Source organism: Ursus americanus, chromosome 1, assembly GCF_024610735.1.
Source record: "Ursus americanus isolate L20-20 chromosome 1, mUrsAme1.1.p, whole genome shotgun sequence".
Taxonomy (NCBI): Eukaryota; Metazoa; Chordata; class Mammalia; order Carnivora; family Ursidae; genus Ursus; species Ursus americanus.
Window position 1 is genome coordinate 16791501 of NC_142127.1, and position 27398 is coordinate 16818898.

The 27398-nt window shown below is 46.3% G+C and overlaps 1 protein-coding gene across 13 annotated transcripts in view; it reads left to right on the forward strand.

The window, feature by feature from the left end:
- The window catches only part of MGAT5 (alpha-1,6-mannosylglycoprotein 6-beta-N-acetylglucosaminyltransferase), a 332386-nt gene that overhangs the window by 108108 nt on the left and 196880 nt on the right, over positions 1 to 27398 (forward strand). For 6 of the 13 annotated variants that reach the window (XM_045783126.2, XM_045783144.2, XM_045783136.2 and 3 more), the window contains one exon: positions 7798 to 8180. In XM_045783126.2, the coding sequence (XP_045639082.1) occupies positions 7940 to 8180 (241 nt within the window). In that variant the 5' untranslated portion in view covers positions 7798 to 7939. Of the gene's footprint in view, positions 1 to 1959; positions 2395 to 7797; positions 8181 to 27398 lie in introns of those variants that run through there. The other 7 variants (XM_087857425.1, XM_045783173.2, XM_045783163.2 and 4 more) reach the window with 2 other exon arrangements.

Here is a 27398-nt window from a genome sequence, read left to right on the forward strand (position 1 = left end):
AGTATTGCGCACACCCTAGAGGCTCAGTGAGGGTAAGAGTGTTTTTTTCCCAGCTGTTTCCCTTCCCCATGGTGCCCCCTGGTGGAGATGGCTATATGTGAAGTGGCGAGAGGTACAGCTTGGAGTGGCTTTTGGGGCCAGCTAAAATAGGGCTGATAGCAGGGAGGGCCTGGCCTGTTCTGGACACAAAGCCATTAGCTTTATTACCATATTTGAAGATTTATTTTGCTCTTGATTCAGGAGATGGAGCCCTGAACTACACTCCGCGGGCGGTGTAACTGTCAGGCAAATTGCATTTCCGATGGGTGGGGTTGGATGTTTTCATTTCCCTGCCCACACTAAGAATGCAGGTGGAGCATAATAAATGAAAATTCTGGGCACAGGACTATCTTGGTTTGATCGCTTCAAATGTAAAGGGGACTGGCCATTTAAAACCCAGACTTTAAAAAAAACAAAAAACAAAAAGCTTCTCCAAGTATCCTAAAGGCATGTTGTTTCAGTGGGTATTTTTCAGTTAGTGACTCAAAATGGGACTTGTTTAGCCAGGTCTAAAGGAAGCAGGCTGTTTTCACCGAGAATGTGTTTTTCCTGTTTATAAAGAAAAGTACTAGAATTTGTCAGAGGACCAAGTCACGAAAGTGGGGAAGAAGGACTCCTGTTTGGACCTGTTCGAACCAGCACGTAGGTTGGTTCCTGAGCTCCTTTGCTCCCTAGGATGGGAGGCGAGCTCAGTGGTTATCACAACCGTCAGGGATTCCCACTTCACATGGGGGGCTGCTGCTGAGTGCACGGCAGCGGGTTTCAAGATGGTGGTACTGGGGACATGAACAACCCCAGAGCGAGTGCCCAGGGCTATGGACTGACTTTGGAGGAAAACTCTGCTTTGCTTTTCCTTCTGTCCTCCTCCGCTTCTCCTTTTAACAACATGAGACCTCCCTACATAGAGCAAGAGCAAGAATGTCCCCCCAGACCATCTCTCTTCCTTACCACCAGTAATGCCATCAATGTATATTTTTCTTCCTATCTTTGATTCTGCCGACCCCTGGATGTTGGTCGGACATGGCATTAGACTTACAGTCTAAACTTAAAAACAGTTTACCAAACACTCCATGTTGGTCTTTTTTTCATATATATAATATTTTTTTATTATATTATGTTAGTCACCATACAGTATCCACGTTGGTCTTAATGCAAATTAAGAAGTAGTAGGAAATTGTTTCAGAGTTAAATCATTAACATTATCTAAAGACTCTTGTTACTGCTTATCATAAGTCAGACAAAAAGCCTCTGTAACTTACAATTTACGACTGACCCTCATCGACCATTTAATTAGGCTATCAGTTCTCTGTCATATAATTTTATATGAGTGGATATGTGGCCCTGAATTTTATAGAATATGCAAATAAGACCACTGCCGAGCATTAACTTCCTGACCAAATAACACAGAAATTCAAAGTTCAAACTCCACGCATACAGAAGTAGCTACGGAAGTTTTGTTCTGAATCTCTACAGTGTAAAAATTTTTCTAACAGGTTTTTTTTAAAGAACCTATTTTAAATGAAGAAAAACAAAATTCAAGTGAAAGCATCTGGGGAACCTCAGAGCTAGAAACCTCTCTGGGAACCCTGAAGTCCTTTGAGACATGGTTTGAAACACCAGGACCTCGGATCCTTCAGCTCCTACCCATCCAGCGCTCACAGTGTTCTGTGCTGCTCCAACTTTCCCCGTGTCAGATGTGCGGACACCGGGACGGACGCACTTGTCTAGGGTCACACAGTGCCAGTGGGTAGAGCAAGCTGGAGATTCAAGATTTCCAGTCCTGGGAGCAAGTGTTCATTCAGTTCTTCCTCACCACCCCTTCTGGTGTCTTCCTGGGATCCTCTTGGATAACTGGCGAGGACACCAGCAGCCTCCCCCGAGGGTCCCGCCCCCGAGAGTCCTGCCCCCGAGGGTCCCGCCCCCACCGCTGGTTCACCTTCCCATCTCTTGTCTTAGACACCTGTTCATTCCCACAGTCACTGCCCCTTCTGGGATTTTGGTCAGAAGTTTTTTTGTTTTGTTTTTTCTTCTCACACCTAACTGCCACCGTATCCTCTGTAGTTGAACCCCATCTCCTCAAGGGCACAGTGATTTTCCACTGCTGTGTGACAAGATCTTAGGGCAAAAACTTGCGGCAGGTAAAGGACAAATACAAACTCAGAGTGCCAGGGTTCTCTGTGGTTCACACCAGAAGGAGGTCTTGGGGGGGTCATTGATCACGTGTGTTTCTTCATCTCATTTCCGCCATCCTGCACTTCCGCTGCATGCAAGGCGTGGCCATTCCTGGCATTTCCGGTCTTTGGGGCGCTTAGGCGCCCTCGAGGAGAGATGAAGGATTATCCTGCCGAGCAGTAGGTAAGAAGCTCTTCAGAAGAAGCACAGACTGCTGTGAGTGTTCCAGGGAGGATGTAATGTCTTTTAGTTTAGGCAGCCATGCAGAAGGTGGGGTCTAGTTGTGAGATATGGTTGGGATTTCCCAAGGCAACATGGAGGAGCACAGCTGACAGGATGTCTTGAATGTTACAGCACAAGATGAGGCAAAAGTTAGGCCCATAGCCGCGGGTTATAGATAGGACGCCCTGCAGGTGGTGTTGGTTAGGACGGAAGGGGTGTGTGAATGATTGGTGGAGTGCTGCTGTCCCATGTGAATGTTGGACCAGCATGCTGTGAGGGGATTGGCCTGTGGGGCTGTAGGAAAAGATCACATCTCTGTGGTTGGGGCTGGCCTTGCTCCTGAAAGGACAGGCATTTCCAGCTTCCCTCATGGTCTGGAGAGAATGCTCCTGATGTAAGAAATGGGCCCTCCAAGGATGTTGGATGGGCAGCTGCAGGAACTACTTGCTTCCTCTGTCTCTCCTGGAGCTGGGCTGTTGTTCTGTATATTCGCAGATGGTTTGAGAAGTTGGCATCTGGCAGCAAAGCAGGCTTTGAAGGGCGGCCTGTGAGGTTGATGGGGAGCTCGTAAGAGCAGCCATGTCTGGTGGCTGGTGGCAGATTTCTCCTTGTAGTTTCCTTTGGTTAGTAGGCCTGTGGTCAGCCCGGGCCATGGCTGGGGTGTGGGGAAGGGGGGTAGGGGTGGGTCCTTGCTGGGGCTGCAGGGTCCCATGAGGCTCCTCTGCCTGTCTCCAGGTATATCTCCTCTTCATACCCCCAACTTTGGAGGTGGGCTTGCTCTCTCTTTTCTTTTTTCAGTAACAGCTTTATTGAGATACGATTCACATATCCTATAATTCTCTTATATAAAGTGGATAATTCAGTGTTTTTAATATATCCACAGGATTGTGCATCCATCACAATTGATTTTGGAATGTTTTCGTTTCCCCCCAAATGAAATCTTGCGTGCTGGGTTGTCACCTCCCAATCCCCTGTTTTTGCAAGCCCAGAACAACGACTGTTGTATTTCCTGCGCCTGTAGATTTGTCTCCTCTAGACATTGCATAAAAATAGAATGATACGATATGTAGTTTTCTGTGACTGCCTTTTTTCACTTCACATAACGTTTTCAGGGAGCGGCTGTGCTGGAGCACGTACCAGGACCTAACTTATTCCCGTTGATTTAGTACTATGCCGTTGCATGTGTTTTTCTCATCCATCCATCCGTTGATGGACATTTGAGTTGTTCGGGGTTTTTTGTCTATTACGAGCAAGGTTGCTATGAACATTTGTGTACAAGTTTTTGTTTGGGCATAGGCTTTCATTTCTCTGGGGAGAATTTCAGAGTGGAGTTGCCTGGGTCACATGGTAACTCTGTGGTTAACCATTTGAGGCACCGCCAGACTACTTTCCACACCAGCTACCTCATTGTACATTCCCACCCGCAGTATATAAAGGTTCCAATTTCCATACAGCTCACCAACACTGGTTCTGAGCTCTCGTCGTTGAGTATAGCCATCGGAGTGGGTATGAACTGGTATCTCACTGTGGTTTTAATTTGCATATCCCCAATGGCTAATGATGTTGCGCATCTTTTCATATGCTTTTACTTTTTAAATTAAGAGAACTGACACGTTTCCATGCCAAAGATCTTCGATTAGTTTTGGAAAGGGGGATGCTTTCCAAACCAAAAAGGTTTTACTGTGTTGAGGAGTGAATGGGGAGGAAGGGAGTGAATGCTGCTCTTTTAGGAAGTACAGGAATACAGGAGATGCGGATGAGGGTGGTTAGTGGCAGTGGTGGGCCTAGAAGCTTCTCTCATCACCAGCGGACTTGGTGCAGACTTCTTTCTGGAGGCTGTGGCCCTGGGCGAGCATTGCTCTGCTTGGCCACAAGGTCTTCTGAGATAGAGTATGTTTTTGTGCCTGTTGGCTCTATTTTGCAGGAGGATCCAGCTAAGTCTGGAGGCAGGGAGGTTCTTCGGCAGATCCACTGCTTCTTGATCGCTGTTGTTCTGTAGCCTCTAATGAATTTTGGGGCCATCACTGATGATTATCCTTAAGTCCTTTCTGATCATTAAGCACCTTCTGGTGAGGATTGCTGTCCTGTTGCCCCCACCCAACCTCTCCTATTTCTGTGGGAATTAGGGGTGTGTCCCAGGTAATGGTTTTGAAAAGTCTTTTAAAATTCTGTTACTAGGAATTGTAGAGATGAGTTCTAATTCAGTTCTCCGTGTGTGCTGCGGGTATACTGCGATAGCTGCTGCGGTTTCACACCGTAGATTCCATGGGAGAAAAGAATATTCCTGGCAGTTCTATGGTTACTTAAAATCTGGGCCCTCAGCAATCAGAACTGTTCTCTGAACTTGCAATGAGGGCTTTTCACTCCAAATTTGTAAGTCTCTGAGCTGGTAGAATTTAAGCTTGGCTGGGTTTCTCGACCATCTTTTTGCCGCTCAGAAATGCCATCTGTGGGTGGTTCTGACTGTCCCCAAGGCCAAGGCAGAGAAACACGCCACCTTCTGCTGTGGCCCTTGTCCCATTTTGGGACCTGGCCCTGCCCTTGCTTAAACTTTGCAGCCTTGAGCTGCCGCTTCAGGGGGTTAATTGACGAAGTGGAATGGAGTTTCCTGTCTGAAAGTTAACAGGTAGTTCCTGTATGCATTTGGTGTTCTCCCCTAAAGTAGTAAAAATTGCCCGCTGTCATTTTTAGTATAGCGTCTAGTTTACTTGCTCTGGGAAAATCCCTTTGGCCCTGGGGTACAGTTGACTCACTGTTGTGGGTTATCGAACAGGAAGCACAGCCACTTCCTAAGGACCCAGGGGCAGCCCCCAGTTAGAGAGGTGGCTTTAAAGCATCAGCCCCATGAGGCTGGGATCTCTGTCTTGTTTGGTGAGTCTCCAGGGCCTGATGGCCTCAAGGGCTCAGTATATGCTATAGAATGAGTGCCGGAAAGAAAGAGGGCTGGGTGCTGCTCACGCAGCCCTCGTTCGGAAGGGCCGAATAAAGTGCCCTAGTGCCTGGAGGACAAGCTTGCTTGGTCAACAGGTGGTTTATTGTGTCCCTGGGGCCAGTGTCTTTCTCTGAGAATGTACGTGGTGGTGGTGGGCCAGGGGCTGGGGGTGGGGGGTTCCCTTATAGGATGTCATGGAATCCCACACAGAAACTGGCAGATGATTTATATAGACAGACAAGTGTTTTAAACTGCAGACTAGTAAGGGACATCATAGGCTGGAGCAGTAGGGAAAGCTGTCTGGAGCCGGTGTGAGTGGAGCTGGGGCTTGGGGAACGGGCTGGGTTTGGATGATGGGTTTGATATCTGCAGAGGGCCAGCCAGGTAGGGAAAGCAGCGTGAGTGAATACGGGGAGACCGTGGAGAAGGATGTGCAGGGTTATGGTGATGGCTGATCAGGTGCAGAAGGTGTGGCCAGGCCCGAGGAATTTAAGTGACATGGTATTGCAAGAGGGAGTTTGAGCCACACCGTAGAGACGGTGCAGTGGTACACCATGGCGATGATATCCGTCTGCCTGGATCAGTGGCTCTCAGACTGGAGTAGGCATCAGATTCGCCGGGAAGGCTTGTTGGAGCACAGGTGTCTGCCTGCCCCCCCTCCCCCGCCCCCAGCCAGAGCTGCTGATTTAAGTTGGTCTGGGTTGGGGCCTGAGAATTGGCATTTCTCACTGGTGCTTCTGCTGCTGGGGAGTTAGGCACCATGCTTTGAAGAGCCCCTGGCCTAGAATTCAAGGGTCAGTAATCTTTTTCTGTTAAAGGCCAGTAGTAAATGTTTTAGGCTTTTGACCTACATAAGATTTGTCACATTTTCTTTTTTGTTGCCTTTTACAACCCTTAAAGCATGTACACACAGATATTGGTCATCGATAAACAGGCTGGTGGGGAAAGACAGGTAGTGTAGGGAAGGCAGGGTATGGTGTACAGAGTCCTAGGCTGTCCCGAGATCACCCCTCTGCCCCATAGCTGGCTGACCTTAGGCAAGTTAATCTCTCTGCACCTTTGTTTCCCATCTATATAACGGAATGATAGTACTAGTTCTTACCATTGAGGACTCTCCTAAGAATTCAGTGAGCTAAGGCACAGAAAGCATTCAGCACAATGCCTGGGACAGACCTAGAATTTATTTATCATTTACTATTAGTAGCAGTACTACCAATGACTGATGGCTGTTCATAGTTGAGGAAAACAGCGAGAGAGGACGACGAGTGCAGATCCACCGCATTATAAATTCTGAAAGCTAAGCACTCCAAGATCTCGCCTTCATTCCTTCTTAGGCTTCTTACAAAGAAAGATACTTAAAACTAAAACATATGCACCCTTCGACTACATCCTGGGTTAATCCCGCATGGAGACCATTCCTCAGCTTTTCCCTTGGCACACTTAGAAAATGGTGCCATTTGTGAGCTGGCTGGTTGTTGGACCCAGGACTCTGGTTCATTGGGTGGAGAGTTTGGCCTACTTGTAACCCATTTGCAACCTCCACCTCGGTCTCATGTTTTGGGAAGACTTGCTTTAAGACCTTGGCCCAAATAGAGCACCAAATAGGAGCTGCTGGCTGATGAGTATTGAACCTGTGCCTTTGTGCCTTCTAACCTCATATTTGGCCCCAGGGTGTAAGTGAAAGTGAGAACTATAGGAAAGAAGGCTATCATGTGCTCCACGTTTCCTGTGCTAAAGTGTGCAAATGAGTGGTGAGGTGCCTCTTTCACTCGTGGTAGCTAGAACAGGAAGACTGCTGGGTACTGCTGGCATAGCCTCTCTGTACTGGTGCCTGGGGAGAGGCCGCTTGGTGGCCCCGAGAGCTTCGGCTCATCTCTCTCCAGACACTGCTAATGCAAGCTGGCCATGCTTACATAATATGGGGGCTTGTTCCCCTTTCCTGGTCTAATGACCCCTGAGGAGGCGCCCCCTTTCTTCCTCACCTCCCCAGCTGCATGCTCTCATCCTTGCCAGAGCACATACTAATGACTGTAAGCTCAAGTTACAGATGCACAGAAGTACTCAGGGGTGCTAGGACTCCACCCTCCACTTGGGTTTTTGCTGACATTCAGTGAAATATCCTTCCATCTCCTCCCCACCTTGCAAAACAAGCTTCCTGTTTTGAACTTGGTCCAGACTGGAACAGCCCTGCTACACCTGTTAACATAGTCAGACACACATTTCCTCCTCTGTATTTGTGCAGCTTTTTGTCGCCTAGCCAGATTTCCCCTCTCAGCTTACAGATCTGGAATCATAACATAAGATATTGAACCAGCAAATTAAGAAAAAAGGAAGTTCGCGTTTTAGAGCCATTTGAGTGAAAACGTGGCTCCTGGTTGGTTTCCCTGTGTTTTGCCACGACCACTCTGCTAACTTTCCCCCCTTCTTCACAGCAGAATGGAAACCAGGAAAGGAAATCGACTGACGCAGGAGCCAGAGTGAGACCGACGAGCCTGCAAACCCAGCCCGCACCATGAACTTGTGTCTTCCTTCTCCGTTTTAAGAGCCAAGGGCAGGTGAAATTGCTGGAGAGCAATGGCTCTCTTTACTCCGTGGAAGCTATCCTCTCAGAAGCTGGGCTTTTTCCTTGTGACTTTTGGCTTTATCTGGGGTATGATGCTCCTGCATTTTACCATCCAGCAGCGAACTCAGCCCGAGAGCAGCTCCGTGCTGCGTGAGCAGATCCTGGACCTCAGCAAGAGGTACATCAAGGCGCTGGCAGAGGAAAACCGGAATGTGGTGGATGGGCCGTACGCCGGCGTTATGACAGCTTACGGTGAGCACCGGGCTCCTGGGGCTACTGCGGCTACTGGGGCTTCTTGATGGAGCATGGCTTTGCCTCGAAAAGACCCCAGAGGCTCGCGGCCTTGGTTTTGTCATGGATTGAGTGCATCTCTTGCCACTGCCTTTGCGGCAGTGAGTTGCGCACAGAGGGACAGTTTTAGAAAGTTAAAGCCATGCCCTTGGGGAGCCTCTGAGCTCTTGTGCACACGGACTAACACCCAGCCCCAGGGGCAGGGGAGCAGAACAGTTAGCACTCTTGGTTGTATTTGCAGCGAGCTTTTCTTCCCTCAACACATTTCTGGATTGCATGATCTCATCTGGGAGTATGATCAGGGAACACAGAAAAATATTCTCATTATCTTTCCCTAAACAAAACTTAATTAAGATGGGGTGGGGGTGAGGTAAGAAGGGTGGGGAGGAATGTGGGGAGGAATGAGAACTGGGGAGGGGGTGGGCAGGGTGAGGTAAGGAGGGTGGGGAGAAACTCAAAGCCAAGTGTGTGCCTCCCTCCGGCCAGGACGTAGGACGCTAGCGATTATGTGCTGACTAATAGCTTTCATCTTTGCCTTCTTGAGAGTCGACTGCTCTTGTTTCTTGCCCTTGTCTCTAATTGCCCTGTCTTTGAAAGAAGTCTTATTGTACATGTTGCTTTTTTTTTTTGTCGGGTACCTAAAACTCTTTTAGAAATGAGGTTGAGTGGGGGGGGGGGAGAATACATACAGAATATTACTTATTTTTCTTTTGGCAAAAGTTATCCTTAATATAGAATAAGTTGGAAGCTGTAGACGTGCAAAAAAAAAACCCCCCAAGAATAAAGAAAATCACATATAAATCTACTCTGGGAAATAACCATAATTAACATCTCAGTGTATACTTTCTGATATTTTATATATACACACAAAAACAAACATATATGCAAAATACTTTAAAAAACATAGACGCACAAATGCAAAACAGAAATTGCAAATGAAATTTGGATCATACTGTGTTGTGGGGAACCCACCTCCCAGCTCTCCTTTGATGACCGAGTATGGGAGTAGACTTACTCCGTAGAAGATGGCCTGTCCTGTTGCTCATTGACAAGTCCAGTCAGTGAACAGGGACCTTAGTGGCCTCAGGGTTTGGGACTCTGAGATGTAATATAAATGAGATGCAAGAATGGCGATGGCTGAGGTGGAAAATTGTGGTGGTCTACTTTGTGACCCATCAGTCATGGGGCTCTGAAGTATATGGAGTTCACGTGGTGTTTTCCTGAAAATGCACAGCAACAGATGGAAGCTTGAGTTCAAAGCAATCATACTTAATTTTACATAATTTTTTTTTTCTTTTTGAAAGGATCCAGGAAATTTGGTTACTTTTAAATTTTATATATTTTTAGTAAGGAGAGAAATTTTTTTTTCTTTTTTTAAGAGAGGCGGGTTGCGGGAGGGAGCAGAGGGGAGGGATAGAGTCTTAAGCAGGCCCCAGTCCCAGAGAGGAGCCCAACGTGGGGCTCGATCTCATGACCCTGAGATCATGATCTGAGCTGAAACCAAAAGTCAGACATTTAACCAACTGAGCCACCCAGGTTCCCTGAAAATGGTTGCTTTTAACGTACAATGTGGAAATTCTTTTTCTTTGCCTACTGTTGGAACGATTATATTTGTCTGCTTTTAATCTATTTGATTTGGCAGTGTCTGTAGGCATTGACTTTCCACACGTCTAAATAAATGCTCTCCTTTTTTTGATCTGATGGATTAAAAAATGAGACTCCATTTTGAGAACCCACGTTGAAAAACAACTAGTTTTTCAGAGGCTGCATTTGAAAATTACTTACTGACTTCAGTGTTCTGTAATATTTCCCAAATATCATAGGTAAACCATCAGAACAAATAAAGCGAACTGTCACCATTAGTGTCACTCGTGTGCAACAAGTAGATATAACCAGTAAAATAGACGCCATTTTCAAGTTTCTGGTTCAGTACATTCCATCTTAAATATTTTGGGGGAGAGAGGAGCAGTCGGTTAGTAATCTCTCCTTCTGTTGATCTGAATCTGTCAAACCTTTTCCATGGGGAAGGAGAAACCCCATAAGTGGTAAATTTGTAGACTTTACATTTTCCTGGTTGTTTCGAGTGTTTTATTTCTTTTTTCCTGCCGAACGTCTCCTAGGGTAGGCTTCCTCTATGTCCTCAGGAGCGGTGATGTGGTCTTAGCTTTCAACCTCGCAGACGCTATGTACTGTAGAAAGTTACCAGAACCCCGGAGTAGTCTGTTAGAATTTTGGCCATCTTATATGCTTATACATATAGGAGTTTGGAGCTCAGAGGAACTACAAAACTGGGTTCCAGCTTCCTGCTTTCACAGGTGAACCTTAGCAAAGTCATTCTTTTTTTTCTCAAGAACAGCAAAGAAACAACCCAGCAGGCCCCATCAGCAGATGTAACACACGCGGCTGTTTTTCTCTTGCATCTTGTCCACTCAGCATGTCAATCAAAGTGCTCTTTGGAGCTGAGTCTGTGGAATTTAATTGGACTGTGCATATGTGCTCGAGGCCCTGGAACCGTCATGTGGCGAAATCCCACTAAAACTGGGTCTGTCACGTTGGCACTTTGGCATTTGGGGCTAGATAATTCTTCGTTGTGGGGACTGTTCATGTGCTGTGGGGTGCAGAGCGGCATCTCTGGCATCTGTACCCACTAGATGCCAGTTGTGACCATCAAAAATAAGTCCAGATGTGGGAGGGGTGCAAAACTGCCTCCTTCCCTACCTCGGAGGATTGCCGCACTAAGAGTGAAACAGAAAACACTAACAGCATCTTCTTAAGGACGTTCCCAAGCAGATAGCTAGTTTTTATTATTTAGAATTTGATAGCCTGGCCTTCTCCATTTCTCAGTTCTGGGCATCAACAACTGGGATGGAGCAAGATGATGTGGTCCGGGACCAGTCACGGGAAGCTGGAGAGCCTTTCTGACGATGTGTGCTTCCCCTGCAGTCCGTCAGTACCGTTGGTGGGCGTGTCAACAGCCAGGCAGCTCTGGTGGTTGATGTCAGGAGATGCAAAGACCGCAGGATGTTCAGTGGTTTAGCTGGGTTGGCACGGTGGGGATGAGGATGCTTGAGACAGTGGTTTGTAGTCTTTTTCTGCCACAGATGCAGCCCACATACAGAGCACTGCCTAGATGTCTGCCCTGAGAGAGTGAAAAGCTGATCCTGTGTGGCTGGGCTCTGTGTCTACTCTGAGTCAATCCCATTATTAGACCAAAAAAAAAAACAAAAAACAAAAAAACACCTTCTTTCTCCCATCCCTGTATAGGCATAATCAGAGGCTCTTAGGATGCTATCAATGTGTCTTTAGTAGCTGGGGCAGGTATTTGAAGAATCCTTGTAGCTGACTTCAGATTATTATTGATTTTTTAGAATCCCTGACTTGAGGTCCTAGAGCAGAAGAGTTCAGCAAGCTGTGACCTTTGGGTCAAATTTGGACCTCTGTTGGGTTGTGTAAATAAATGTTGATTGAAACAGAAGCACTCCCAATTGTTTATAGGAACTGTAGTAACACAGAAGCGTGATGAAACCAGGATTTTAGAGGACATCTAAAACACGCTGACTCCATCTTTCAGGAGTCCCCATAATTCAGTCTAAAATACTCATCAGGTCACCTGCCTCCTTGACTCAGCAATTTTGCCAGACTCCCGTGGTCTAAGGCCTGGGCAGCAAGCTTGCCTTGGTCTACAGGTAAAGTGTTTGGGACCCTCCCTGCCCCTTTGTTGTCTGTGGCTTTTTTTGCACTACAATGGCAGGAGCTGAGTAGTTGCCCCAGGGACTTAGGAAGTCCAAAATGTTTACTGTCTGGTCCTTCACCAAAAATGTTTGTCAATCCCTGCTCTATCCATAGGGCACTTTTCGGGATTTTGCTTGCTGTCCTAAGACTCTTGCATCTCTACATTTGAGATGCAAGACTTGAAGACATCTTCATATAAGGTGTATGTACAGATGTTGTGTTTCTCTGTCCTCTGGAAATGCTTATTTATTTATCTGACAGAGCACGAGAGAGCACAAGCAGGGGGAGCAGCAGAGGCAGAGGGAGAAGCAGGCTCCCCGCCTTGCAGGGAGCCCGATGGGGGACTCGATCCCAGGACATCGGGATCATGACCTGATCCGAAGGCAGACACTTAACTGACTGAGCCACCCAGGCGCCCCTGGAAATGCTTGTGCTGAGGGGCCGGTCAAGGGGCTAGTGGTTAGGAGCATGGGCTTTGGAGGCAGCCAGTGTGGCCTGGGCCCTCGGGACAGCACACTACTTGGGGAGTGGGTATCAGCTCCTGTCTCACCATGTGACTGTGCGGTGTGAACACGGTGCTGTGAGTCAGGTGTTGCCTGTCTGACTCGTCCCCAAACCGTCGTGGAGCTTGCACACAGTATCTCTTGCCCCCACCTTGTTCTGCTGACTTGAAAAGAGGCTTCGGAACTTCTTGTGGGATTTGGTGATTCAGAAGCGCCTGGAAGATGTCCCAGGCAGCCTGTGTGGAACAGTCGGAGCATTCATGTGTGGGTGTGGAGGGCGTTTCTGCGCGCTCCTCTGCCGCTCCGGAGAGGGGCGTGCGGAGCCAGGGTCTTCTGCAGCGCGGCCTCCACCGCCTCTGCCTGGCCCGCGCGGCACGGCCATGCCTATCAGTGACTTCACGGGAATTGTGTCATGAATGCTGTCCCTCACCCTCGTCAATGCCCTTCTTGTTTCTGAGGTGAATTGATCTCTGTCTCTGACGGCCTGACCCAAATTCTGATGCCCAGTGATCGCTTCTTATCTACGACACTGGCCCCGTCTGCTTGTGTTCTCTGGGCAGTGAGAGATGGCCTCGCTTTGTGGCCCATCCACACCTTATGAACTGTGACCTTTCTTGCCTGTTTGCTGCTCCTCACTGTTTCAGATGCTGGGACGCAGCTCAGGCTGAAGCAGCTGTAGGCCTTCAGCTTTTCTGCCACCCCTTTCCCCCGCCCATATCCTGTTTCCCTGCTGCCAGTTTTCCCTCTTGACCTCCTCCTCTGCCTTATCTCCTGTGTCCGTCCTGATTCCCTGGACTTCTTGAGCCTCAACTGTTCCCTTGATTGGCTATTATCCCTCAAGCCTGGCACTCTGGGAAACGTCTGTGTGTTTTGCAGGTATATGGCAGTGCGATCTAGGCTTTGTGCATACAGCCAGAGAAGGACGGATGGGGTCCCTGCTCTCATGGAGACTATGTTCATTTTGGAGGGGAGAAATAATATATGAGACAACATCAGATAGTAATCAATTCCAGGAAAAAAAAAATGACCTAGGGATATGTGATTTTTTCAAAAAGTACACGAGGCACTACTTGGAATGAGAAGGTCAAAGAAAGCCTCTCTTATTAGGTGTCTCTTAGCCCTGCTGACGCCAAGGAGCTGCGGGTAGGGTGGGAGGAGAGCGCTTGAGGCCGAGCACGCCAGACATGAAGGCAGGGTGTGTGCCGCAGGCCTGCCTAGGCACCCTAGGGCCACAACAGAGGTTGCTGTGGCTGAACTACGTGAGCAAGGAGCAGTGTGGAAGGTGGGCAGCACATACAGTGGCCCTTTGGGCTCTGGATCCCAGTGTCATGGCAGGGGGACAGAGGTGAAGGGGAACGAATGTTCTCGTGAGTGAGCCTGGCCTGCCCCTGCCTGGGGGCCTTGGCCCCACCCCGTTATCCCCCTTACTTCTCTTCCTCAGCCCAGGAGTTAAGGAGGAAGGAAGTTCCTCCCGTTACCTTAAGGAGGTGGGGCTTGCATACCCTAGGCCCTGGAGAAGAGGGTAGGATTTTTGGTTGCTGGTCAAGGGGCAATGCATTGGGCTTCAGGTGGCCCGCGTTGGCCTGGGTAGCCCATTTCTAAGACATTAACGTCATTTAGGGTTCTGCTCATAGACCAAAGGGAGACCCCCACTGTGATGCTGGCATGGCGGCCTGAGGTAGCTCCTACTCTGAGTGGCAGACCTAGGTCACGTCTGGAGAGCCAGAGGAGCTTTTACGCGTGTTTCGTTCCACCTCTGCTGTGAAAATGAAAACAAAAAATACTTAGGTTGGATTTCACTGGAGATTAAAAAAAAAAAAAAAAAAAGCCTGCGAATGGTTTTTTAGAAATTTTATTTATTTGCTTGCTTCTTTTTGCCTCTGTTCCTACAAATATGATCAAGGGACTGTTTTCTTGGAGGGCTGGGGTGATGTGGAAAACCACCATTGCCAAAGCAGCAATTCTTTGCCCTTGAGGGAAACTCACTGTTTTGGAGTGACACTGGGAGGAAAAAAAAGCTGGGCTGTTTGGTGTGTCTGAGGAGGTCGTGGTTACTCTACGGGGACGTGGCTGGTGTGATTAAAGAAAGGGCTTTCTGCTTTAGAAAGTTGGGCACCTAAAACAGGCCTCTCCGGGCTTGGGGTTCTTCCAGGGATGTGTGGTGGCAGCTTCCTCCCGCCCCTGCCTGGCACCCCCGGCAGAGCCAGGCCGAGTTCCCAAGCACACCCGGTGAGGCCGCATGTCTGAGGAGGGCCTTGGGGGTTCTGTAGACAGGAGGCAGTCAGACTGTTTCTGGGAGGGATTGGAGCCTCTTCTGGTCCCTTTGTCCATGAGACCTGTCCTGCCTCATTGGTGCTTCAAGTCCTGGCTTGAGGAGAAAACGTGCATGAGGGGGTGTGACTCTTGGTCTCAGAGAGCCCTGGCCCCTGAAGTGGGGTTGCTCACTTCACCCGATGGCCTGTCAGAATGGCCTGGGCAGACCTCATGCCACTGTGGCCACCCTCAGGAGCCGTTGACCCTTCTCGGGTCTGTCTGGGCACTCTAGCCGTCTTCTGGGACCAGTGGCAGGGGGTGGTGACTGAACATTTGCCTGTCCCCGCGTCTCCACCTCTGCTCTTCCTCCCACCTGCATGCCTCCTCTCCCCATTGCTCACTCCACCTCCCCTTCCGTTTTCTCTTCCACAGTTTCATTCTCAGTCTTACAGCACTTAAACCACCTATTTTCATGATACCTAAACCACCTGTCATTACATATTTTTTGGACGTGTTGATCATCTCTCTCCCCCACGTAGCATATGAGCCCCCATAGAGCAGGGGGTTTTGCCTCTCTTGTTCGCCATATCCCAGGGCTCAGCGTGTGCCTGGCACTTAGTAGGAGCCAGGAGTGATCAACAGCAGCCCCTTCACCCTGACTTTATCTTTGTGGGACAGTTACAGCTGGGGCTAATTTGAAAGTAAAGTTTCTAGTGAGACTGAAAAGGGGAAGAGATTCCCCATGGACTATGTGTCTGGTGGCTCCAAATAGCTGTTGTGCTCCTGATTCTGACACAGGAACCAGGGTTTATTCTGGAAGGTTTTAGAGAGTGTTTCTATGTGGCCATAGGGTTCCTTACTAGGCATGTGACCCTGGGCAGGTGACTGATGTTTTAAAAGCCCGCTTCCTGGAGTTAAGATGGCGGAGGAGTAGGAGACACCGTTTTCAGCCGGTCCTCCAAGTCGAGCTGGATAGGTACCAGACCAGCCTAAACAACCACGGAACCAGCCTGAGACGCAGGAAGACGCATCTGGATCTCTACAAATGAACATCTCCAGCGCTGAGTATTGAGGTACGAAGCGGGGAGCCGTGAAACCGCGCACAGATATCGGAAGATAAACGGAAGGGGGAGGGAGCCGCCGCGTTTGGGCGCCGGGAAGCGGTAGCCACTTGCACGGGGGAGCGGGCGGGGCTCGCGGACGGCACCCGCAAAACAGCAGACTGAGACCGTGAGCCGGGTGCGCGCGCGCCGCCAGGCATCTCGCGGAACACCGGAATCCCGGTGCGCTCACTGGATCCAGACTGAGACCGGGAGATTCCGGAGCGCGCGCGGGGCGGCTGGCGGCTGGCGGCGTTAGAAACACAAAGGACGGAGACGCGCCGGCCCTGGAAGTGAGGGCTGGGACGCCGGGTGTGGGGCGCACATCCCGGGACGCTGCACGGTTGAGCAGCACCAACAGAAACAGAGTTAAAGTGGCCAGAACATTAGTAGAGAACGGGCCGCAATCCCTCTGTCCTGTGACAGAGGCTGAAATTTGGCCGCTGCTGCTCTGACTCTCAGAAGAGGCACAGCAGACCGCCAGGGAAAGCCGCCAGAGAACAAAAGCCTGGAAATACCGGCTCAGGGAGTGCCCATCCCCATCCCCCCCTCGCAGGGGACACGGAGACTCTACCCAAACAGGGCTGCCTGAGTATCGGCGCGGCAGGCCCCTCCCCCAGAACACAGAAGGCAGGCTGAAAAATCAAGAAGCCCACAACCCGGGCGCCTGGGTGGCGCAGTCATTGAGCGCCTGCCTTCGGCTTAGGGCGTGATCCCGGCGTTCTGGAAAGGAGTCCCTCATCGGGCTCCTCCGCTGGGAGCCGGCTTCTTCCTCTCCCACTCCCCTGCTTCTGTTCCCTCTCTCGCTGGTTGGCTGCCACATAAATAAATAAATAAATAAAATCTTTAAAGAAGAAGCCCACATCCCTAAGACCCCTATAAAACAAGGGGCACGGCCTGGGACCCAATCAATAATTTGGGCTCTCGAAACCCCGCAACCTCTCTTCATCAGAATGACAAGAAGGAGAAGCCCCCCCCAGCAAAGAAAAGACAGTGAGTCTGTGGCCTCTGCCACAGAAATAATGGATATGGATGTAACCAAATTATCAGAAATGGAATTCAGAGTAACGATGGTCAAAATGATGAGTAGAATTGAAAAAACTATTAACGAAAAGGTTACTGAGAATATAGAATCCCTAAGGACAGAAATGAGAGCGAATCTGACAGAAATTAAAAATTCTATGAGCCAAATGCAGGCAAAACTAGAGGCTCTGACGGCCAGGGTCGCAGAAGCAGAGGAACGGGTTAGTGAATTGGAGGACGGGTTAATAGAGGAAAAAATGAAAATAGAAGATGGTCTTAAAAAAATCCACGCCCACGAATGTAGGTTACGGGAGATTACTGACTCAATGAAACGATCCAATGTTAGAATCATCGGCATCCCCGAGGGGGTGGAGAAAAACAGAGGTCTCGAAGAGGTATTTGAACAAATTGTAGCTGAAAACTTCCCTAATCTAGCAAGGGAAACAAACATTCGTGTTCAAGAGGCAGAGAGGACCCCTCCCAAGCTCAACCACGACAAACCTACGCCACGTCACGTCATAGTGCAATTCGCAAATATTAGATGCAAGGATACAGTATTGAAAGCAGCCAGGGCAAAGAAATTTCTCACGTACCAAGGCAAAAGCATCAGAATTACGTCAGACCTGTCTACACAGACCTGGAATGAGAGAAAGGGTTGGGGGAGCATATTTAAAGCTCTTTCAGAGAAAAACATGCAGCCAAGGATCCTTTATCCAGCAAGGCTGTCATTCAGAATTGATGGAGAAATAAAGACATTTCAGAATCGCCAGTCACTAACCAATTTTGTAACCACGAAACCAGCCCTACAGGAGATATTACGGGGGGTTCTATAAAAGTAAAAAGGCCCCAAGAGTGATACAGAACAGAAAGTCACAGCCAATACAAACAAAGACTTTACTGGCAACATGGCAACATTAAAATCATATCTATCAGTAATCAGTCTTAATGTAAATGGTTTGAACCATCCCATACAATGCCACAGGGTTGCAGATTGGATAAAAAGAAATGACCCATCCATTTGCTGTCTACAAGAGACTCATTTCAAACCCAAAGATGCATTCAGACTGAGAGTTAGGGGATGGAGTACCATCTTTCACACAAATGGACCTCAAAAGAAAGCTGGGGTAGCAATTCTCATATCAGATAAATTGGATTTTAAACTACAGACTATAGTTAGAGACGCAGAAGGGCACTATATTATTCTTAAGGGAAGTATTCAACAAGTAGATATGACAATTATAAATATATATGCCCCCAACAGGGGAGCAGCAAGATACACAAGCCAACTCTTAACCAGAATAAAGAGACATATAAATAAAAATACATTAATAGTAGGGGACCTCAACACTCCACTATCAGAAATAGACAGAACACCCTGGCAAAAACTAAGCAAAGAATCAAAGGCTTTGAATGCCATACTCGACGAGTTGGACCTCTTAGATATATATAGAACACTACACCCCAGAACCAAAGAATACTCATTCTATTCTAATGCCCATGGAACATTCTCAAGAATAGACCATGTTGTGGGACACAAAACAGGTCTCAACCGATACCAAAAGATTGAAATTATCCCCTGCATATTCTCAGACCACAACGCTCTGAAATTGGAACTCAACAACAAGGAAAAATTTGGAAGAAACTCAAACACTTGGAGACTAAGAACCATCCTGCTCAGGAATGACTCGATAAACCAGGAAATCAAAAATCAAATTAAACAATTTATGGAGACCAATGAGAATGAAAATACAACAGTCCAAAACCTATGGGATACTGCAAAGGCAGTCCTAAGGGGGAAATACATAGCCATCCAAGCCTCACTCAAAAGAATAGAAAAATCTAAAATGCAGTTTTTATATTCTCACCTCAAGAAGCTGGAACAGCAACAGAGGGACAGGCCTAATCCACGCACGAGGAAGCAGTTGACCAAAATTAGAGCTGAAATCAATCAAGCAGAAACCAGAAGTACAGTAGAGCAGATCAACAGGACTAGAAACTGGTTCTTTGAGAGAATCAATAAAATTGACAGACCACTGGCAAGACTTATCCAAAAGAAAAGAGAAAGGACCCAGATTATTAAAATTATGAATGAAAAGGGAGAGGTCACGACGAGCACCATTGAAATTGGAAGGATTATTAGAAATTTTTATCAACAGCTATATGCCAATAAACTAAGCAATCTGGAAGAGATGGAATCCTTCCTGGAAACCTATAAACTACCAAGATTGAAACCGGAAGAAGTTGATTCCTTAAACAGGCCAATTAATTATGAAGAAATTGAGTCAGTGATAAACAACCTTCCAAATAACAAAACTCCAGGCCCGGACGGTTTTCCTGGGGAATTCTACCAAACATTCAAAGAAGAAATAATACCTATTCTCTTAAAGCTATTTCAAAAAATAGAAACAGAAGGAAAGCTACCAAACTCATTCTATGAGGCCAATATTACCTTGATCCCCAAACCAGGCAAAGACCCCATCAAAAAGGAGAATTACAGACCGATTTCCCTAATGAATATGGACGCCAAAATCCTCAACAAGATACTTGCTAATAGAATCCAACAGTACATTAAAAGGATTATCCATCACGATCAGGTGGGATTCATACCTGGGATGCAAGCGTGGTTCAATATTCGCAAATCAGTCAGCGTGATTCATCATATCAACAAGAAAAGACTCCGGAACCATATGATCCTCTCAATCGATGCCGAAAAAGCATTTGACAAAATACAGCATCCTTTCCTGATTAAAACCCTTCAGAGTGTAGGAATAGAAGGTACATTTCTCAATCTCATAAAAGCCATCTATGAAAAGCCTACTGCAAATATTATTCTCAATGGGGAAAAGCTGGAAGCCTTTCCCTTAAGATCAGGAACTCGACAAGGAGGCCCACTCTCGCCACTATTATTCAACATATAGTACTAGAAGTCCTTGCAACAGCAATCAGACGACAAAAAGGGATCAAAGGTATTCAAATTGGCAAAGAAGAAGTCAAAATGTCTCTCTTTGCAGATGACATGATACTCTATATGGAAAACCCAAAAGAAGCCACTCCCAAACTATTAGAAGTTATAGAGCAATTCAGTAACATGGCAGGATACAAAATAAATGCTCAGAAATCAGTTGCATTTCTATACACGAATAACGAGACCGAAGAAAGAGAAATTAGGGAATCCATCCCATTTACAATAGCACCAAAAACCATACGTTACCTTGGAATTAACTTAACCAGAGACGTAAAGGACCTATATTCTAGAAACTATAAATCACTCTTGAAAGACATTGAGGAAGACATAAAAAGATGGAAAGATATTCCATGCTCATGGATCGGAAGAATTAACATAGTTAAAATGTCCATGCTACCCAGAGCAATCTACACTTTCAATGCTATCCCGATCAAAATACCAAGGACATTTTTCAAAGAACTGGAACAAACAGTCCTTAAATTTGTATGGAAACAGAAAAGGCCCCGAATCTCCAAGGAACTGTTGAAAAGGAAAAACAAAGCTGCGGGCATCACAATGCCGGATTTCGAGCTGTACTACAAAGCTGTGATCACAAAGACAGCATGGTACTGGCACAAAAACAGACACATAGACCAATGGAACAGAATAGAGAGCCCAGAAATGGATCCTCGGCTCTTGGGGCAACTAATATTTGATAAAGCAGGAAAAAACATCCGGTGGGAAAAAGACAGTCTCTTCAATAAATGGTGCTGGGAAAATTGGACAGCTACATGCAAGAGAATGAAACTTGACCACTATCTCACACCATACACAAAAATAAACTCCAAATGGATGAAAGACCTCGATGTGAGACAGGAATCCATCAAAATTCTAGAGGAGAACATAGGCAACAACCTCTACGACATCGGCCAAAGCAACCTTTTTCATGACACATCCCCAAAGGCAAGAGAAACAAAAGATAAAATGAATTTATGGGACTTCATCAAGATTAAAAGTTTCTGCACATCCAAGGAAACAGTCAGAAAAACTAAGAGGCAGCCCACGGAATGGGAGAAGATATTTGCAAATGACACTACAGATAAAGGACTAGTATCCAAGATCTACAAAGAACTTCTCAAACTCAATACACGAGAAACAAATAAACAAATCAAAAAATGGGCAGAAGATATGAACAGACACTTTTCCAATGAAGACATACAAATGGCTAACAGACACATGAAAAAATGTTCAAAATCATTAGCCATCAAGGAAATTCAAATCAAAACCACACTGAGATACCACCTTACGCCAGTTAGAATGGCAAAAATAGACAAGGCAAGAAACAACAATTGTTGGAGAGGATGTGGAGAAAGGGGATCCCTCCTACATTGTTGGTGGGAATGCATGTTGGTACAGCCACTCTGGAAAACAGTGTGGAGGTCCCTTAAAAAGTTAAAAATTGAGCTACCCTATGATCCAGCCATTGCACTACTGGGTATTTACCCCAAAGATACAGACGTAGTGAAGAGAAGGGCCATATGCACCCCAATGTTCATAGCAGCAATGTCCACAATAGCTAAATTGTGGAAGGAGCCGAGATGCCCTTCAACAGATGACTGGATTAAGAAGTTGTGGTCCATATATACGATGGAATATTACTCAGCTATCAGAAAGAACGAGTTCTCAACATTTGCTACAACATGGACAGCACTGGAGGAGATAATGCTAAGTGAAATAAGTCAAGCAGAGAAAGACAACTATCATATGATTTCTCTCATCTATGGAACATAAGAACTAGGATGATCAGTAGGGGAAGAAAGGGATAAAGAAAGGGGGGGTAATCAGAAGGGGGAATGAAACATGAGAGACTATGGACTATGAGAAACAAACTGAGGGCTTCAGAGGGGAGGGAGGTGGGGGAATGGGATAGACCGGTGATGGGTAGTAAGGAGGGCACGTATTGCATGGTGCACTGGGTGTTATACACAACTAATGAATCATCGAGCCTTGCATCGGAAACCGGGGATGTACTGTATGGTGACTAACATAATATAATAAAAAATCATTAAAAAATAAATAAATAAAATAAAATAAATAAAAGCCCGCTTCCTCTTTTGTAAAATAGAGAATATAATATCATTCACTTCATAGGCTTATTGTAAGGCTTACGTGTTACGAAGCTTATTTTGGTGCTTAGATGAGTGAAATGCATTCATGGTTGGGCGTTATCACTAACCTTGGCCGACATGTACCTGCATCTGTTACCACCCCACCAAAATTGTTCGTGTGAAGTGGGCGTTTGTTTACATGTCTGAGCATAGGGCTTCGGGAGCGTGTTTATGTAGCTGTTCTCCGCGTTTACAGGGGATAAGACAGAAGAAGCAGGCTCCCCTCCAGAGGGAGGAAGGCAGGCTTGCCACTACCCTCCTAGACAAGGACAGGCCAGGCTTGTCCACCGCAACCACCGGGCCTGCCTTGACAGTACCACCAGGGTTGAGAACTGTTGCCCTGGGCTCCAGAGAGATGCTGTTTGGCGCTTACCTGGGTCCCTTTCTGAAAGTGTGTTAGCTCCACAGAGTGACTTTGGCATTTTAGAAACAGGAGAGGTGATTGTCACTGCCCTGTTCAGAAGAGAAGGCTTTCCTTTGTGGTCTGGGAGCTGAGCTGGATTTGGTGAGCTCATGCCCTCTCTGAAGGAGGGCACTGCTGCTGGGTACTGTTTCTGGTACAGGTGGTGAGCAAGAAGGAAGAGTGTGTGATGGCTGCCTTTCCTGACAGGGTGGGGGAGGTGTGGGCCCAGGAGTCAGGTCGGGACCCTGAGTGACAATGGGGCTTGACCACTCAGAGCCCGAATCCATTTCTGTTCTGTAAAAAGGACTAAAATGTTGGACTCCTATTCCATGCAGCTGGCTGGGTGTCCAGAAAATTGAGAGAACAGCCCAAGAGCTCTATTCTGGCTATTGACAGATTCCATAACACACTTGATATTATCAACAGGCCACGATACGATTTTTTTCTCCCATTCTGCTGCCTAGAAAATGCCCGGAAATGCTAGAGACAACCCCTGTAGCACCTCTGGAATAACGTTCGCTTCTGGAACACACGGGAGTCAAAGCTGAAATCTGCCCTTGCAGCCTAACCCGGGAGAGAACAGTAGTCAGTAATACTGAGCATCTGTGCTGCCCTTTGAGGTGGTGATTCAGTGTCCTTCGTGACATAGTGTGGCTGCCTGTGATGGCTGCAGGGTGAGAGTGCAGTTGGGACTTTAGGTGGCTTTAAGAATTCAACAAAATGAATCATGGAACACTACATCAAGAACTAATGATGTAGTGTATGGTGACTAATATAATAAAATATATATATATATGAATTCAAATGCGGGAAGGCTGTGAGGGTCAATCACTGAGGTGTTTTGAGGGCAGGAGGTATCTTCTTACCTGACATCAGGTACTTGGGGCCAGTATCTTGGTGAGGGTAGAATTCACTGCACTGGATGTATTTGCAAATAGCATTTAAGCCTCCGTGATTGTGAGAGTACTGTGAATATATAAAATGGAGAGCATGTGAACTATAAGGCAGTGAAAAACCTGGGACTCTCTTGGTCCTTAACCCTAGGTAGGCTCGGTTTCTCTCGTAACGTGAAAGAAAAGAAGTTCATTTTCAACAGAAGCAGCTGTGTGAGTCACCATTTCCAAACTATTTAGCACAAGATAGAAGATGCTGTCAGTAAAACACACAAGGGCAAGGAAGATGCCATGCTCATTTTTGTACTCTTAGAAATAAAGACTAAAAGGTAAAATACTCCCTAACCCCAAACCCAGATAAATTTTGATTTCCCTCCAGTCCTTTTTTAAAATGCATATATGCACATGTCATTTAAAAAATTGGAATATTTCATATACAGCTTTTTAAACTCTTACTTTGTTATATTTCTTCATGCCATTAGATATTTTTAATGGCCATGCACTTTTTTTTTAAACCATCCATTCAATAACTACAGTGAGCTCCTGACGTTAACAGCTGGTGGTGATAAACAGAGATGACAAGACGCCTGCTTTGCCCTCCCTGAGTTCCAATCTAGTGATTTATTCTATCTTATGAATGGATGGGCATATGTAATTTAATCTTTTTGTTGGGTGTTTGGGTAGTGTCCGGTTCTTATCTATAATAAAGAACACTACAGTGTCCTTGTACATAATGAATGGACTGGATTTTGCTTATTAGTCTAACTGTATTGTCTTTCTGTGGAGAGGTCACTGTGAAATTAAAAATATATAACTGATGAAACTTGACATTCTGGCAGTCAATGGAAATGAGAGGTTGGGGCTAATTCTTTTTTCATTAGCACCTTCCTTTCTCATTAGCGCCCTGTCTTTGCTGGTTTCTCCCAAGCAGCAAGTGAAGCTGCTCCTTGTTGGCACTCTGCCTCTGGGGGCAGCCATGATGAAGCGGGACTTGGATTAGAAGCAAGCTCAGATGCAAATAATTTTTTGCCATTCAGATATAAGTCCTTGCTCATTGCACAGTTGGTTCTGTGCCAGTGAATCACGCTGACTGCACCTTAAATGTAGCCCATCATGGCGGTGCCCAAAGTCCTTAACTCGTGGGTTCTACAGATTCTGATGGAGTGCCTTGAGGACAGAGCCTGGTGAAGGTTGGCCTGGAGGACAGCGGGCTGGATAACCACTACTTTGGGAGCATGTCCCAGGGGAACAGGGTGGCTAGCATAGGCCCTACACACTCCCTTTCTTGATCATTCCTCAAATACTAATGGCCTGAATAATCTGGGCAATCAGGGTTTGCTGCCCTGTCTCACAACTTTAACCGATAGACCTATAAACTGGTAGACTTTTTCTACCAGTGGGACCCCTTTTGTCTTGAAATCCTGTCTCCTTGGGCCCCAGCTCTGGAGGCACATCTAGCCGGCAGTGAAATCGCCTTGGCTGCCCTGCTCAAGAATGTAGCAACATCTTCCAGCCCCTGCTCGCCCCCTGGAGTCATGCTTTTTGGAAATGAAAACTTACAGAAGCTGTCAGGGCACCTGTTCTGAGATTTTTGTCGATCTCGCCCTTGATCAAAGCACTTCTAGCACGATAGAAAGCAAAGCTAACTTCCCCCAGAAGCACATTTTAAATGTTTTCCGTTGCTTTGATCTCGTCTTTATCACGTACAGTAAGTTTCAGGAATACAGAATTGCGGTAGTAATGTTGGGATTAAATTTTTATGGCTAAGGCTTTGAAGCACAAACAAAATTTTGAAAGCCTGTTAGTAATTGAAAATTGTAATCCTGCTGAGGACACATTTTACTGCTATAATAACTGTAAAACACAATGATAAATATAAAAACACTACACTAGAATTTGAAGGAATATATTTGCCCTAATTTCTTTATTAAGCTCTGTAGAAATTATCCTTGGGCGTACAGTCTTATTGGATAAATGGATTATCATTAAGACTAAAACACAAAAATGTTCTGGTATTTAAAATTGCAATAAAACAGTTTTTGTGGGTTTAACTGTAAAATGCAAAGGGTGAGAAATACTTGCATCACCTAGAAATGTATGATTTTCTTAGCCTTGTTGGTGGGAAGACTACAGTCCATTTATTTGTTGGTTCATTCATTCATCTGTTCACTTACATAACACACACGTAACTGAGTACTGCAGTGTGCCAGTTGGTAAAGACACAGAGGTGGGCTTGACATCATCTTTGCCTTTGGGTATTTTATTGACACTATCTTCTGTGTCGAACTGTCTTGAAATAAAACAACTGCTTGTTGAACTTCTTTTCTTTCATACTGGAAGAGAAAACATGCCTATCCACGTAAAGTGCCTAGGGAGTCCAGGGTTTTTGATTGCTTTATATTCCCTTTTCATTTTGAGGCAGAAGTTACGGAAATGCAGACTCTTCATTATTTTTAGTGTGGGAGTTGTTCACAGAACATTGGCATCAGTGAGTCTTGAGGATGGTTGGGATATGACTTAACAAAAGCACATGGCAGAAGCCCTGAGGTTCATCCCCGATAAGTGTGCTTAGAAGCAGCAGGTCAGAGATGCTTGCTGGCTGGCAGGTCCATAGTGGTTCTTCAGAGGCGGTAGGTAAGGTAGGTAAGAGCCATTGGGTCTGGAACCAGACTGTGTGAGATGGAAGCCTTGATCTGCAATCATCTGGGGCAAATTACTTCACCTCTCTGTGCTGTGGCTTATCATCTATAAAATGGAGATGGTAACAATAATACATTCCTCATATTGTCTTGGCAGGACCCATGAAGTAATCCATGAGAAGTGCTGGGGACAGCAGCTGACACATAGAGCTCAGTCAGTGGTGCTGGGGGCAGGGTGGTAGCGGCAGCGCTGGTGGTGGTACGGAGTATAGCTGCAGTAGTGAACGTCAGCATCCTTCTCATCATGACTTCCCTTCGTTGTACCATGTCACACGGTCACAGAGGTCACCCTCTAGTAGGTGAGGTCAACAAGAGATAGTAGATACCCTTATCGGTGACTGTATTTTAGGAATCGAGGAAGACTGGCTTCTTGTGTTTTGACATTTTTTTAGTATAGTTGACACACAATGTTAAATTAGTTTCAGGTGTGTGACTTAGTGATTTGACAAGTTTGTACTTTAGTCTGTGTTCATCACTAGTGTAATTATCCTCTGTCCCATTACATCACTCTATTACAGTATTGTTGATTCTGTTCCTTATGCTGTGCCATTTATTCCTGTGATTTACTCATTCCATACCTGGAGCCCTGTGTGTCCCACTCCCCTTCCCGCATTTTGCTCATCCCCCACGCTGTCCTCCATGGCAGGTGTTCATTCTCTGAATATATAGGTCTGATTATGCTCTTTGTTTGTTTGTTTTTTAAGGTATTTGTCTTTTCCAGTCTGACTTATTTCACTTAGCATAATACTCCCTAGGTCTACTCAGGTGGTCTCAAATGGCATGATCTCATCCTTTTTTAAGGTTGTGTAGAATTCCTTTGTGGACACCACATTTTTCTTATCCATTTTGCTTATTGGGCACTTAGATTGCTTCCATTTTTTGGCAATTGTAAATAATGCTACAATAAATATAGGGGTGCATATATCTTTTTGAATTAGTGTTTTCCTATTCTTTGGGTCAATACCCAGTAGCAATATGCTGGATTATTACTGGTTTTTCTATTTTTTAATTTTTTTTTAAAGATTTTATTTATTTATTTGACAGAGATAGAGACAACCAGCGAGAGAGGGAACACAAGCAGGGGGAGTGGGAGAGGAGGAAGCAGGCTCACAGCGGAGGAGCCTGATGTGGGGCTCGATCCCATGATGCTGGGATCACGCCCTGAGCCGAAGGCAGACGCTTAATGACTGCGCCACCCAGGCGCCCCTCTATTTTTAATTTCTTGAGGAACCTCCGTACAGTTTTCTACAGTGGCTGCACCCATTTGTATTACCATCAACAGTGCGTCAGGGTTCCTTTTTCTCCACATCCTCACCAACACTTGTTTCTTATGTTGTTGATTTTAGCCATTCTGACAAGTGTGAGGTGATGATGTCTTATGGTACTTTTGATTTGCATTTTCCTGATGATTAGTGATGTTGAGCATCTTTTCATGTGTCTGTTGGCCATCTGGATGTCTTC